Source organism: Berghia stephanieae, chromosome 5, assembly GCF_034508935.2.
Source record: "Berghia stephanieae isolate SIO BIC M18660-M18661 chromosome 5, UCSD_Bste_1.3, whole genome shotgun sequence".
NCBI classification, from domain to species: Eukaryota; Metazoa; Mollusca; class Gastropoda; order Nudibranchia; family Aeolidiidae; genus Berghia; species Berghia stephanieae.
This window is the reverse complement of record NC_088364.1, coordinates 64290500-64304204: the sequence shown is the minus strand read 5'-3', so window position 1 is coordinate 64304204 and position 13705 is coordinate 64290500. Positions and strand designations below refer to the sequence as shown.

At 36.8% G+C, this 13705-nt stretch overlaps 1 protein-coding gene across 1 annotated transcript in view; it reads left to right on the top strand.

Moving 5' to 3' along the window:
• The first annotated feature begins 5841 nt into the window (after positions 1-5841).
• The window catches only part of LOC144974192 (uncharacterized), a 17923-nt gene continuing 10059 nt past the window's right edge, over positions 5842-13705 (top strand). Inside the window, exon 1 of the mRNA XM_078917113.1 lies at positions 5842-6116. Coding sequence (XP_078773239.1) covers positions 6095-6116 — 22 coding nt within the window. The 5' untranslated portion in view covers positions 5842-6094. The remainder of the gene's footprint in view (positions 6117-13705) is intronic.

The window sequence follows — 13705 nt, the reverse complement described above, 5'->3', positions numbered from 1 at the left end:
ATGCTCTACAACACACTATTCATTTTCTTTAAATTTTATGATGTACAAGAGAAATTTGAATGAGAAAAATGTTGGTTGTATCGTAACGAATGTGACGATTTTCCTATAGTTGGGAAGGAGAGGGCTAAAGTCAACATCTGTTGTTGGTCCAAATTTTCTGTTCTTTATCTTAAGGTGTTCTGTTGATAATGGAGAAAGTCATCTTTGCTTAACCCTCTCCTTACCAACTGTAGGAAAAATCATCACATTCGTTACGATACAACCAACATTTTTCTTATTCAAATTTCTTTTGTACACTATAAAATTTAAAGGAAATGAACAGTGTTTTGTGGAGCATGTTGTGCTAAAGAAATTCTGGATCGCAAGAACTTTACTGCTATTATGTCTGAGTGATGAAAAATATATTTTGGGTTAGTTGGGTGTGAAGTTTTCGGGAAAAATCCTGAAAATGGCTGGTAAGGAGAGGGTTAATGTCTACCAATCTTTCTGTTCTGTCGGTGTTGGTGATATATTAGGATTCTACTGTAATACCATTTTGACGTGATTTTTCATATGTGATGATGGATAAATAAAACATGTTAAATTTTTATTGTTTGTTTAAAACTGTTGTAGATATATTATACACTACAAAAATATCAACAGTATTATCAAGTTTCCTACCCCGTATACATGTCGTGATAAACACAAGTGATTATTTCTTGATTTGATTTATTGTTAATAGTTATTTGTAATTTTAATGGAATAAATTATAAATGTTGACCTCAATCAAAGTTTTTAAATTATATTGTGATATATTCTAATAATTATTATGTGACAATTCATAATATTTCCTTGAACACCAGAGCTGGTTTATCATAAAATAGTCTTAATTATTTTTTATTAACAAGCAATTTCTTTTGTCTTACTGCTGTCCTTGATCAAATAATATGAATTTGTTAGCACAAAACATTCCAATAGCTTTTACATTTCCGCAATTTCGTTGTATTTAAAGACAGAATAGAAATTGTTTTGGTGATCTGCTAGTCGAAGCATGAATTAAAATGAACAATGTGTGTGTTTCTTTGTCGATTGGAAATCTATGCCTGTTTCTAGGGGAGACATTTGAGTGATCTTAAACTAGACATATGGCTAGGTTGTCCTAAATATCTACATCTGTTCTATTTTAATTAATCTCCTTCGTTTTAAAATTTACTTGATATATTAAATGTATATGCGTTCGACTGCCCAACATATTCCCATATATTTGGCGCTGATACTGGTTAAGTCCATAAACGCATACGCAGCGTTAATCCTCTTAAAGGAAATGATACACATGATACAAATGATGCATGTCAAAAATGGAACAAAAAAGTGAGCAAATATAAAGAAATTTTTAAAACCTCTTAATGTGAATTGATGATTACCAGAGTTCTGTGCCTTGCAACAGATTTATTGTATTCATTCGTTTAATTTCCAGATGTCAATTTTTAATCGAATATTGTTTTAACCAAGCAAAAATAAAACAATAAAAAATTATAATAATAAAAGGATTCATTTCTTTGTGTCTAAATAATTAATTGTAACATATGGTTAGCCTTTAAAGTCATTTTTTTCTTCTAAGTAACAAATGAAATGTGATGTGTTATTTTAATTTTATACAAGGTATGAAATAAATGCAGAGAGTGTCGTCCTTAAGCATTCGAGATAGAATTTTATAATAAATTTGCAAATACAAATGTAATTGTAATACATATGTGTTGCAATAATTAGAAAATATACCAGCTTCTTTATGGGCTAGTTTCAATTATTCAACGTCTTATGGGTAAATAATCATTTTAGGTCTTTTCTTACATTAAATTTTATTAAATTTGCACCATGTTATATTCTTATGATGCCTTATATAATACATCATTTATCTATCTTTTCTGGATTTTTGTTTGTTTTTGTTTGTAATGAAATTAATTATTAATTATGAAAGATTTATCATAATATTTCTTAAGATTTTTTTCCGTCTCGAAATTCCTATGTAGGTTTTGGTTGAGGGTTGTAATTTCATGTACTAATTTGGACAATAAATTTTGTTATTGAAAGTTAAATAAGTCTTTGCGTCGCTTTAATGTTGAATATTATTTCAAGGATTTCTTGGGTTATTAGAGGTTGGACGCTTGCCTGTTGTTAGCATCCCGCTGTGTCCTGATGTACATCTAAAAAAATAATTAAAAAATGAGCTTTTATCTAGCGCAATATCCACTAAACGTGCTCAAAGCGCTTTACAAGGGGTCCATGGCCAACAGCAACACTTCACATGCAGGACGGGATATGACGCCTATTAGGCGATATTACCATTTTTTTCGGACAGAGACAACGTTGTTAACGGCCAAGTACTCATTTTACACCTGAGTACGGTGAGAGAATGTGAGTAAAGAGCCTTTTCCAAGGACTCAACTATGGGCTGACCGAGGCTCGAAAGCGAGTGTTATACCACAAGACCACATAGCCGCACATCTGACATCACAAAAAGTAGTCCGTAGTCCTGTGTGGGGTCTTTTGACCTCCCATTGACCTGCCAACCCTTCCGCTTTTGGTGGAATCATTCTTATTTTCACTCTTTCTTTCCCACTATTGTCTCTAAAATCCTGATTTAAAAAAAAAGACAATAATGGTAAGAAGAAAAAAATAAAAAGGGGGTGAGGGGGGGGGGGTATTAAAAAGGTGAATATTTTTTAATGATTGCCAAAAGGGAACTAAGTAGGAAAATTAATTGCACTCCTTTCCTCTTTCCCATTACATTACCCAATACGTCTGATATGTAATGTTGCCACATGTGCTCGAATATTGTCTTTATGTGTTCGGTGGCAAAGTTGGTGGTCATTTTGATACGGAATTATCCATTGTTAAAAGATTCCTATTTTTTTGGTCTCAAATACCTATTTTCGTTCTGATCCCACTTTTGGATTGTGAAGGGTTGGCAGGTCTGTGGTGTAGGTGGTCACTTGCTGTTACTTCTATCTCCCTATATATGTTTTCTGAGTTGCTGTCTGCCTTTATCTTGGAATAAGGTTACTTGGTTTTGCCCTTTCCCTGCCCGGAGTCTTGGCTGGCTGGGTGAGGTTCCTGGCCTCCCCTAGTGGGCAGGGTGGCACTTACTGTGTCTTCAATCCCCTTATAGCTGTTTTCCAATTTGCTTTCTGTCCTTGTATTGGGATGAAATTACGTGGTTTTGTCCTGGTTCACATCCCATAGCCCAAGGTTCACTTCCCACTGATGTCCACCTTCTATGGTCCCGAGTTGATTCCCCCAACTGGTATCCATATCTGGTAGGCCTATGTTCACTCCCCATTTGTGTCCATCTCTCAAAGCCCCGGGTTCAATCCCCACTGAAATCCGTAGCCATAACCCTGGGTTCACTCCGCACTGGTGTCTACCTTCGCTCCCATGGTCCCGGGTTCACTCCTCACTGGTGTCCATATCTGGTAGTTCTGTGTTCAATTACGTGTGGTGTCTATCTCTCAAAGCCCCAACTTCGGTCCCCACCGATGTTCATATCCAGTGGGTCCCATGTTCAATCCCCAGTGGTATCGACCTCTCATAGACCCGTGTTCACTCCCCACTGGTGTCAACCTCTCATAGCCTGTGCTTACTCCCCTAGATTGTCCACCTCCAAAAGTCCTGGGTTCATTCCTCACTGGTATCCATCTCTCAAAGCTCTTGGTTCACTCCCCACTGGTTTCCATATCCGGTGGTCCCAGTTCACTCCCCAGTGGTGTCAATAGCCATAACCAGGGTTCGTTCCGCACTGGTTCAACCTCTCATTGTCCCGGGTTCACTCCCCTGTGGTGTCCACCTCTCATAGCCCTGTGTTCAATCTCAATTGGAGCACATACTCGTATCTAGTAGTTCCACATAATTTACTCACTCGTGGTGTCCCCCTTCCATGGTCCTAGGTTCACTCCCCACTGGTGTCCATATTATCTGATAGTACTTTGTTCAGTGGTGTCTATCTCTCAAAGCCCCGGCTTTACTCCTCACTGGTGTCCCTATCCAGTGGTCCCAAGTTTACTCCCCACTGGTGTCAACCTCTCATAGCCTTGTGCTCACTCCCCCCCCCAGTGTGTCAATCTCCCAAAGCCCCTGGTTCACTCCTCACTGGTGTCCACCTCTTTTTGCACCAACTCACTCCCTACTGGAGTCTATAACCATTGGTTTTACGTTTACTCACTAGTGGTGTCCATCTCTCATATCCCTGGGTTCACTCCCGCTGGTGTTTATACCTGTGATACCATGTTCACTGCCCAGTGGTGTACACCTCCCATTCCTGGGTTCACTCACCACAGGTGTCCAGCTCAAAAATTATTACATATTGTCCATCCGGGGTTGACTCCTCACTTGTTTCTACATCTTATAGCCTCCAGTTTAATCCCCATCGGCGCCGCCATCCCCTAGCCCCAGGTTTAATCCCCACTTATGTTCACATCTCAAAGTCAAAGTCCTGGGTTTACTCTCCATTTATTAGCTGTTCATATCCCAGGGTCTCTCGCTTTCCTTTCCTCTAATATTAGCGTCCCATTATCCTTGATATAATCTCCACCGGTGCCCATTTAAATGGTCCCTGGTTCAATCCCCACAGGTGCTCACCAGAGTCGCAGGGTCAATCCGCACAGCCGCTTTAGAAAATGAACAATCTATTGATGTATAGCAGGTAGGGGACAACATGGCGATTATAGAGCTCTTTTAGATAAAAACAGTCCTGTGAAAAAATTGCTGCGCAATTGTTTCACTTGTTACAGTGAAAAAATTGCCTTCCTTATAATAATAATAATGACTATTATTATTATTATTATTATTATTATTATTATTATTATTATTATTATTATTATTATTATTTTTATTATTATTATTATTATTATTATTATTATTATTATTATTATGTAATGTCAAAATATTTAAATAATCATATTGCCAAGAAATATGAGTAAAGGTAAGGATGGGAGTTTCTTCCAGTAAGATAAATGATACAACCCCTATGCGGAGGCGGAGGAGCAATAGGAACAGCAATAGTGGTAGTAGTAGTGGTTTTTGGTGGTGGTGGTGGTATTAATAGTGGTGGTGTTATAAGTAATGTTCTTATTACTACTACTACTTCTTATACCACAACCAGTTAGTAGTAGTAGTAGTAGTAGTAGTAGTAGTAGTAGTAGTAGTAGTAGTAGTAGTAGCAGTAGTAGCAGTAGTAGTAGTAGTAGTAGCAGTAGTAGTAGAAATAGTAGTAGTAGTAGTAGTAGTAGTAGTAGTAGTAGTAGTAGTAGTAGTAGTAGTAGTAGTAGTAGTAGTAGTAGTAGTAGTAGTAGTAGTAGTAGTATAGTAGTAGTTAGTAGTAGTAGTAGTAGTAGTAGTAGTAGTAGTAGTAGTGGTAGTAGTAGTAGTAGTAGTAGTAGTAGTAGTTGTTGTAGTAGTAGTAGTAGTAGTAGTAGTAGTAGTAGTAGTTGTTGTTGTTGTTGTTGTTGTTATTGTTATTGTAATAGTAGTAGTAGTAGTAGTAGCAATAGTAGTGGAAGTATTAGTCCTACTGGTAGTTGTAGTTGATTTTCGGACGGTTTTGAAGTTTTTCTGAGTTTAATCAATGCAATGGAATCCTGATATTCGATTCATCACGTGTGTACATTTGTATAAATTCAATGCCACCCCAATGGTTGAAACGCTATCGTATGGAAGACTTACAATCTGTGACCACCGAATTCGTTAATATTTTGATTAAAAGGTGGGCTGGGCCGATATATTTGTTTGCATAATATTGTGACACTTGAGTGTGTCTGCCGTACACTGGGAGAAAACGCGTTTTTATTTTGAGCGTGTTCTAATACAGATAAATGAAAGCAACCAACTCCCAAACAATTTAAAACACAGAACAATGCAAATACCGTGTCAAGTTATTGAGTTATATAACCAGTTTCATCTCCTGTGATCCAGTCTCTTGGATAGATACATAGTGAGCGAGTCGTCAAGTCGTGCTTTATTCATACCCATCCAGTTGATTTCATTTTGTGGTCAAGAATATTAAAGTTTTACAAAGTTCATTGTTATTTCGTGTTATCAAAGTCATATTTTGAAGCCAAAAATGATGTTCTACAGCGTAACCCGTGAGTATTAATAATTAATTTTGTTTTTCTGATTATCATAGGTATAAAGCACCTAACGTCGCACAATAATTAATTGCTTTTTGATTTCAGCAGCTCCTGATTCATAAATCGAGTGATATTTTTCCACTAATTTCATTATTTTGCGAGATATTTTATCTGTTATGCAGTTTGCATGACTATTTTCTCCCAATGCCCAAAGTTGCGTATTGCCTGATGTTCCCTTCTTTATCTTACATACACCATTCGAAGATAATGCCTGAAAAATAGAACCTTTTCTCGGGAGCACTGTTTACTGGTTGACGTGAATTAAATGTAATTTTGTGAGATCATTATATTTATTTACCAAAAGGACATGCTATGCTATTTCGTCATGCTGATGACCCAAAAAGATCTAGTTCGAGAATATTTTTTAAAAATTTCGACCGACTGTATTTGGAAAAATGTTGTTTAGTTTAAATCTTAATACCTTTATTTTTTCTACTCAATGCCCTTTAAAAATGTTTCGCGAGTTTGATTAATCCTTTTGGTGTTTAGTTTCATGACGTTAAAGTAAAAGCATTTTCTTACATCAATTGGCAGGCAAATTATTCTAAGCTCTTAATGAAATTGCTCACATTTTCTTTTTTATGTATGTTATTTTCAAAATTCAAAAAGAGTTTTTCATGACTATCAGAATACTTTATGAATATACAGTGCAAGACATATTTGTCGAACTCCGCGGGACGCTAGACCAAATTTTACACCGAGTGAAGCAATTGACCCATGAACTAGGGCTGTGGTGAATAAGTGAATGAATCCCGGGTCTACCGAGTACAAGCAGTGAATAGGAGTCGGCAACTGCATCCCAGAGCAAAAGTATTCATTATTACTTTTCAATCCGGCCGGATTTTTTTTAGCAAATATAGACCAAGATCTAATATTTTTAATATTTGAAGGAAACAATAATTCCAAAACTTCTAACCTATTCGTGATTATTAATAAAAACACCATAAAAGCGTATTATAGAAATCAGATATCACCATTAACCCTCTCCTTACCACCTACAGCAAAATCGTCACATTTTTTACGACACAATAAACATAATTTTTTCTTATACTTATACAGATTTATTTTATACATCACATTGGCCTTTGTTTAATTAATAAGAACATAAAGTTGTTTTGTGGAGAGATTGTTTGAGTTTTAAAAATCTATTTTTCTGCTTGGTAAGCCTGCCATTTTTGGGAAAATACTGAAGAAGAGAGTTAAACACGAAGAAAACAATCTGTACAACATTTTGATCTCCTTGATGGAATATCAAACAATCTGACATAAATCAGGTTAAAAAAGATTGACCTTTCTTATCTCGTCACCTCCCGCTGCAGTTTTCGGCGACTTTGGTCAACCTATTTCGATGACTTTGGTAGCTGGCATAGACATAATATGTGACCCTGTCTCAAAACGGTATTAAGTCGGATTTTTAACCTTTTTGGGGGTTTTGGTACCCAATCATAGCTTATTTTATGCTTTAAAATTTGATATCAAATTTATAAAATTCTGATCATTCATTACCGAGTTATGACCGTTTGAAGTAGGGAGAGTGTAAAAGCCAAGTTTTGAGAAAATCGACTTTGATGTGAGGCACCATTTTCACGCAGTCAAATCAATGGGCAAAGATAACTCCTTCGATACGGGCATTGGAAATTTGACGACAATATTAAAACTTGCAGAGACGTCAATTTTCAATTTGACTCACAGGAATTTCAATGCCGAAAGAGGAATTTCCGCACACAAAAAAATGGAATTTGGATGATATTTTGTATCGTGTTTAAATATTGTATAGATCGAAATAGATAACGGATTAGAACTATATTATGCTATATAAACACATTGCCAAATACAGCCCAAAAGGTTCCTTATTTCAAATGAAGTAAAGCACCAAATCCTAATGGTAGTGATTGTAATAATGGTGGTAGTGATGATCATGTTGTGTTGGTTGTTGTAGTAGTAGTAGTAGTAGTAGTAGTAGTAGTAGTAGTAGTAGTAGTAGTAGTAGTAGTAGTAGTAGTGGTAGTGATGATGATGATGTGGTGTTGGTGGTGGTTGTAGTTGTAGTAGTGGCTGTGGTTGTAGTAGTAGTGATGATGTGGTGTGGGTGGTTAATAGACTTGAGTAGTTCACTGTGTCGACTCAAACCCCTCTTCGCTCACTGCCGTCCGCCATGTTTTACTGAGGAGAAGAGAGAGGCAAATCCTCGCACGCAGTCTCCTATTCATCAAGGTCTATTGGGTGGTTGTAGTAGCAGTAGTGATGATGTAGTGGTGGTGGTTGTAGTAGTAATGATGATGTAGTGGTGGTGGTTGTAGTAGTAATGATGATGTGGTGGTGGTAGTTGTAGTAGCAGTGGTAATGATAATGATGTGATGGTGGTGGTTGTAGTTGTAGAGATCGTGATGAAAATGTGGTGGTGGTGGTTGTAGGGTATGTGTGTGTGTGTGTGTGTGTGTTTGAGAGAGAGAGAGAGTGTGTGTGTGTGCGTGTGTGTGTGTGTGTGTGCTAAAAGTGCATCTAGTGATAAGTAGAGAAACATGAAATTGAAAAAAAAAAAAACGAGTCTAAAGTTTGAGGTCAAAGTATTTGTGATGAGCTATTATTAGCAAGTACAGGCGGTGAACATGAAAATTAATCCAGTGAGCGCAATTTGTTGATGTGTGTGTGTGTGTGTGTGTGTGTATGGGTGTGTGCGTGTGTGTATGTGTGTGAAGAGGGAGTGAGAGAGTTAGAGAGAGAGAGAGAGAGAGCTAAATTTATTTGAAGGGTTTTTACGGCGCTTGCAACACTGGTTGCAGTAGTATTGGCGGTGGTTGAGGTGGCGTTGTGGTGGTTGTAATAGTAGTTGCAGGGATAGTGATGTGGTGATTGTTGCAGTAGTGGTGATAGTAGAGATGATGATGTAATGGTGTTTGTAATTGTGGTGGCATGGATGGTGATGTGGTAGTTGTTGTAATAGTGGTGGTAGGGATGGTGATGTGGTGATTGTTGCAGTAGGGGTGGGGACGGTGATGGGGTTGTTGTTGTAGTAGTGGTGATAGTGATGGTGACTGTTTGATTGCAAAATTATTCCGTCTCTCAGTCTTATTCAAGAAAATAAGTTGTCCACTGATATTGAAGTACCAATGTTCAAATTGCTTGCTCTGAAAAATTGAGATGAAAATTTTATTTTGAGAATTTTTTGCCTCATTTTCTCTTTTGTTCAGGAGTATTCAAGAATACGAATAGTAGTCGGCAACTAAAGGAGGTATTCATCCAGCAGTCCTCACTACCTACCAAGTAATTGATCTAGATGGAATTAGGAACACTGACACACTAGACGGAGAAGAGAATCTCTCTGCATTAATTGATGGAGCCCAATAGTGTGTCAGTCTTGATAACACCATCGCTATCACTACCACTATTTCTAAACAACAGCACTATAGTCCTCTAAGTCTCGTGCACATGTAATCTTGCAAATTCCTCCAAAGTTACGAAATGTGGTGCTGTGATTTTTTGCATTCGGGCTTATATGTTAAGGGGCATTAGGAATTTTGAATACCTGTAGTGATTTACCAAGCAGTTATCTCATAATACCGACGTCCTTTGATCTTTTCATTGTTTGCAATAAAATATCACTCAAACTTTAAAATGTTTACAATAATGGTGGATTGATGCTCTTTCTTGTGAGGAGAATATTTACAACAAAGTTGCTTTTAGTGGGCGTACCTTAGCAAATAATTTTGGTTGTTTCAAATAGTGTAACAATAGATATAATTTAAATAGTACTTAACAGTCTTGGAAAAAATCTCAAAGCTTTTATAATTTATATCTTCTCTGGTGGACCACGGACATGTAATATATTAGACGACACAAGCAGCCAGTTAGGTGGTTACTACTACCCCTGCTCCTCCTCCTCCTCCTCCTCCTACTACTACTACTACTACTACTACTACTACTACTACTCCTACTACTACTACTACTACTACTACTACTACTACTACTACTACTACTACTACTACTGCTACTACGGCTATCACCAACACCACCACAACTGCTACCCAATACTACTACCGCTTTATTAATACTAAAAACTATCACTACTTCTTTGACTACTTTTCATATTACATGTTGAAACTGGCATATCATTCGAAGATACATTATGGAAAGAAATATTTTTTCTAAATAATATATTTTGTCTTCCTCCCTACACTCTCAGTATCATAATGGCACACACACACACACACACACACACAAACACACACACAAAGCACAGAATAACTTGGTGAAGAAAAATGATATTAAAGTTATTGGAAATGAGCTTTTATAGAAATTTGATGCTTAGATAAATGTACTATGAGCATAAACCATTGATCCCAGAAGAAAATATTTTAATTTCCAAGGTCGTAAATGTTGTGTCAACGTCGTCATTTTGACTCTGAAATTTTGCTGGACATCCTGTAAGATAGCAATGCATTTGTGATTTATTTCTCAATGATTATTGCTGGGTTAACATATTACACTTTGATACTGCACTGCCTAGTCGTGAAACTCAGTCGTGGCTGTAGTTTGTTGGGCTGAAGTACCAAGAGAATCAAAAAGTCAAGATTGAAATGATTGTTGATGAGAAATGTAGTTCTCATGATTTTAATGCATTGCCTTATTCTCTCGACATTTTCGTTTTCCATTTGGCTCTAAAAACTGCGATTTTGATGACACGCCTTAGCCCTGTTCAAACACAGACTAATCAAAACAACCAACGCCCAAACAGTTGTGTTATTGTAACATTTGGAGGTATTGAACTGTAGGCTGTGCCGATAAAGTTGTTTATATGATATTTTGAATCTTGGGCGTTCCTGTAGAAATACAGATAAATGAAAGCAACCAACGCCCAAACATTTTAAACCTTAATCTTGCTTAAGCGATTTTTGGACGGTATTGGAGATTATCTTAGTTTATCAATACAGTGGAAACCTACAGTGAATTTTAGAATGTTGACTATATGCGGATTCCACTGTATCATTTAACCTAAAGTTTGTTCTTTCTAGAAAATTCTTCTCAAAATAAAAATAATCTGCTTTGCCTGTGCAATATACCTATGATATTTAACAACAGTGCTGATGAAATAATAAAAACGTAACCTTTAGAAAGGCCCATTGACATCATACATTACTTTACTCATCACACAAAATCCCTCGTTTGAATTCCGTTTTGATTTTCTACTAGCCTCATCAGTTCTAATCTATTGTATAAACGGCTCTTTTGATTATCGAAAGGCAAGTAGATATAATTGGATAAATTGAGGAAGGAGTTGTGATCTGAAAAAAGCAACAATATATAATACCTGTAAAGGGTTGATAAACACACAAATTAACACACACACAGACACACACAACACACATACACACACAAATGCAAAGATGAGACATAAGTCGTGGCAATGCTCTCGGGGAATGAGTTGCTCCATGCAATCCCTTATCAGGGCAAAGTGAGCCAAATTTTCATGTCATATTTTGCAAGTTAGCTGTTAAGTTTTTTTCTTATTGCTAGGACTAGGCTAGGCTCTCGTATATACATATGAGTCGAGTAAGGCATTGCAAATAAACCAGCCAATCAAGGGACACAATGCCGGGCTATAGTTTTGCGGTCAATGTAATCCTTTTAATCACTAATCACATGATCATTGGTTGAAACCGTTAAAGACCAACCACCTTGCCGTTGGATTCACCGACGACACTGGGACAAATTATTATATATGGCACAGGGGCGGTTGGTCACATTGTATTTAAGGCGGCACAAATCCGAAATACAGAATCAAATTTTATTGGTCTAGTTAATTTAACTTAATTTGACCTACTTTGTGTGTGTGTGTGTGTGTGTGTGTGTGTGTGTATATATATATATATATATATATATATATATATATGTGTGTGTGTGGAGGGGGTATTGCAATTGTTTGCATATGTGTTTGTATTTGTGTGTGCGTGTATGTGTGTGTGTGTGTGTGTGTTAGAATATTAACGAGACGTACTCACAAAAGAGCATCAATTATCTTGGACAAAACTGTCTGTAACTTTCACCTGTTCATTATAACGATCACAGACGCAGCATGTTCTGTTTCCACTGATTTCTTATATTCTCAACGTTGAAAAGTTTAATTTAACAACACTGTGACATGGCATTTGATTCAGAATGTTTTTCAGTGCCTGAGAGATGTGCGCAATATCACTGATCTTCCTGTTGTCCGTTATAGCATACATCACCAAAATCAAGCAATAAAAACAATGAAGCGTTTTACGGCTTTCACTGGCAGTAAGCCATTAACATTTAAAATATTCATTATAAATCGGCGCTGTCTCCTCGTGTGTCAGAAACTAAGTTAAAATTCACTGGTTTGTGGGACCTAAATCTTTCACCATATTTTCTCCTGAGGATAAGTTCGGAATCGATTTTCAATTAAAAAAATCAACTGATTCTGATTGGTTACAAATTACAGAAATAACCTTTTTAAAATAAAATGTTTCAAGATTAAAAACAGGTAGGTTTCATAAACAATACAACAGCGATAATACATTTTTCTGAATACTAACGGTTTGACACCCAACTTTAGAATAATTGAATTTTAAAATCCACATTTAATTCCAAACGCAAGCACTTTTAACTTCACACACAATCACGACATCTTTATAATTTACTATTATTAGACAATGCACACAATACAAGTTGAGTAGGGATCGTTGGGAGTGTGCGGGGATGAAGACTACGTGAGGTAGAATAAGTGACCAGAGACAACTAGGCATAAAATTTTTCTGTCTCGGTATGGAATTTGAATAATTATTGTACGACAACCTGCAGGAAGGTGCTCTACCGTTGAGCTCACGACCAAAAATTCGTTTAATCAAAGTTTATAGATCCCTCTCCACTCTGACACTTCGTCGACACCATGCGATATTGACCAGCTTAACTTAACCAATATTCAACACAACATAAATGAACTTGAACAGAGTAGCTCGTGTGGTGAATTTAATCAAATGAGTGACAGCTTTTAGAACCAACAAATTATATGAAACGAAAAGTGCATGAAACAATGAAATACAAAATTTTTCGCGGCTAGTTGTGGGTTTTGAACCTGCGACACTTATTGAGTAGGAACGTTCGCGGGCGGGGATGAGCAGGCTCCGTGGGGTCAGGGATTTTTATTTATAGTACCATGGGCTCTTCTCGGTGCATACTTTGTTTACTGTTTCTTTTGATATTTAATATATATTTAAGCAAAACCAACAATGATAAAATATATATTTATTGCCATTCTCTTCATCCGTATATCTAAGTGAAGCAAAGCCTCTTCGTTCAGTGATAAAACTGATATGGTTTTAATTTATCCCAAGTAGGACCTCAGGGCGTGCATCGCTAGATTGGCCGTCTTGGCCTAATTATTTTAGCAGTGAAAGACAATAGTTAGTTGGGGAGGGAGGGTGGAGGGAGATTGGGGAGTGGTAACTATTCTTCAAGGTACAACAGATAAGGACAGGACGGCCAAACGAATACTGGCTCATATAAACAAAAAAAAAAACAAACTT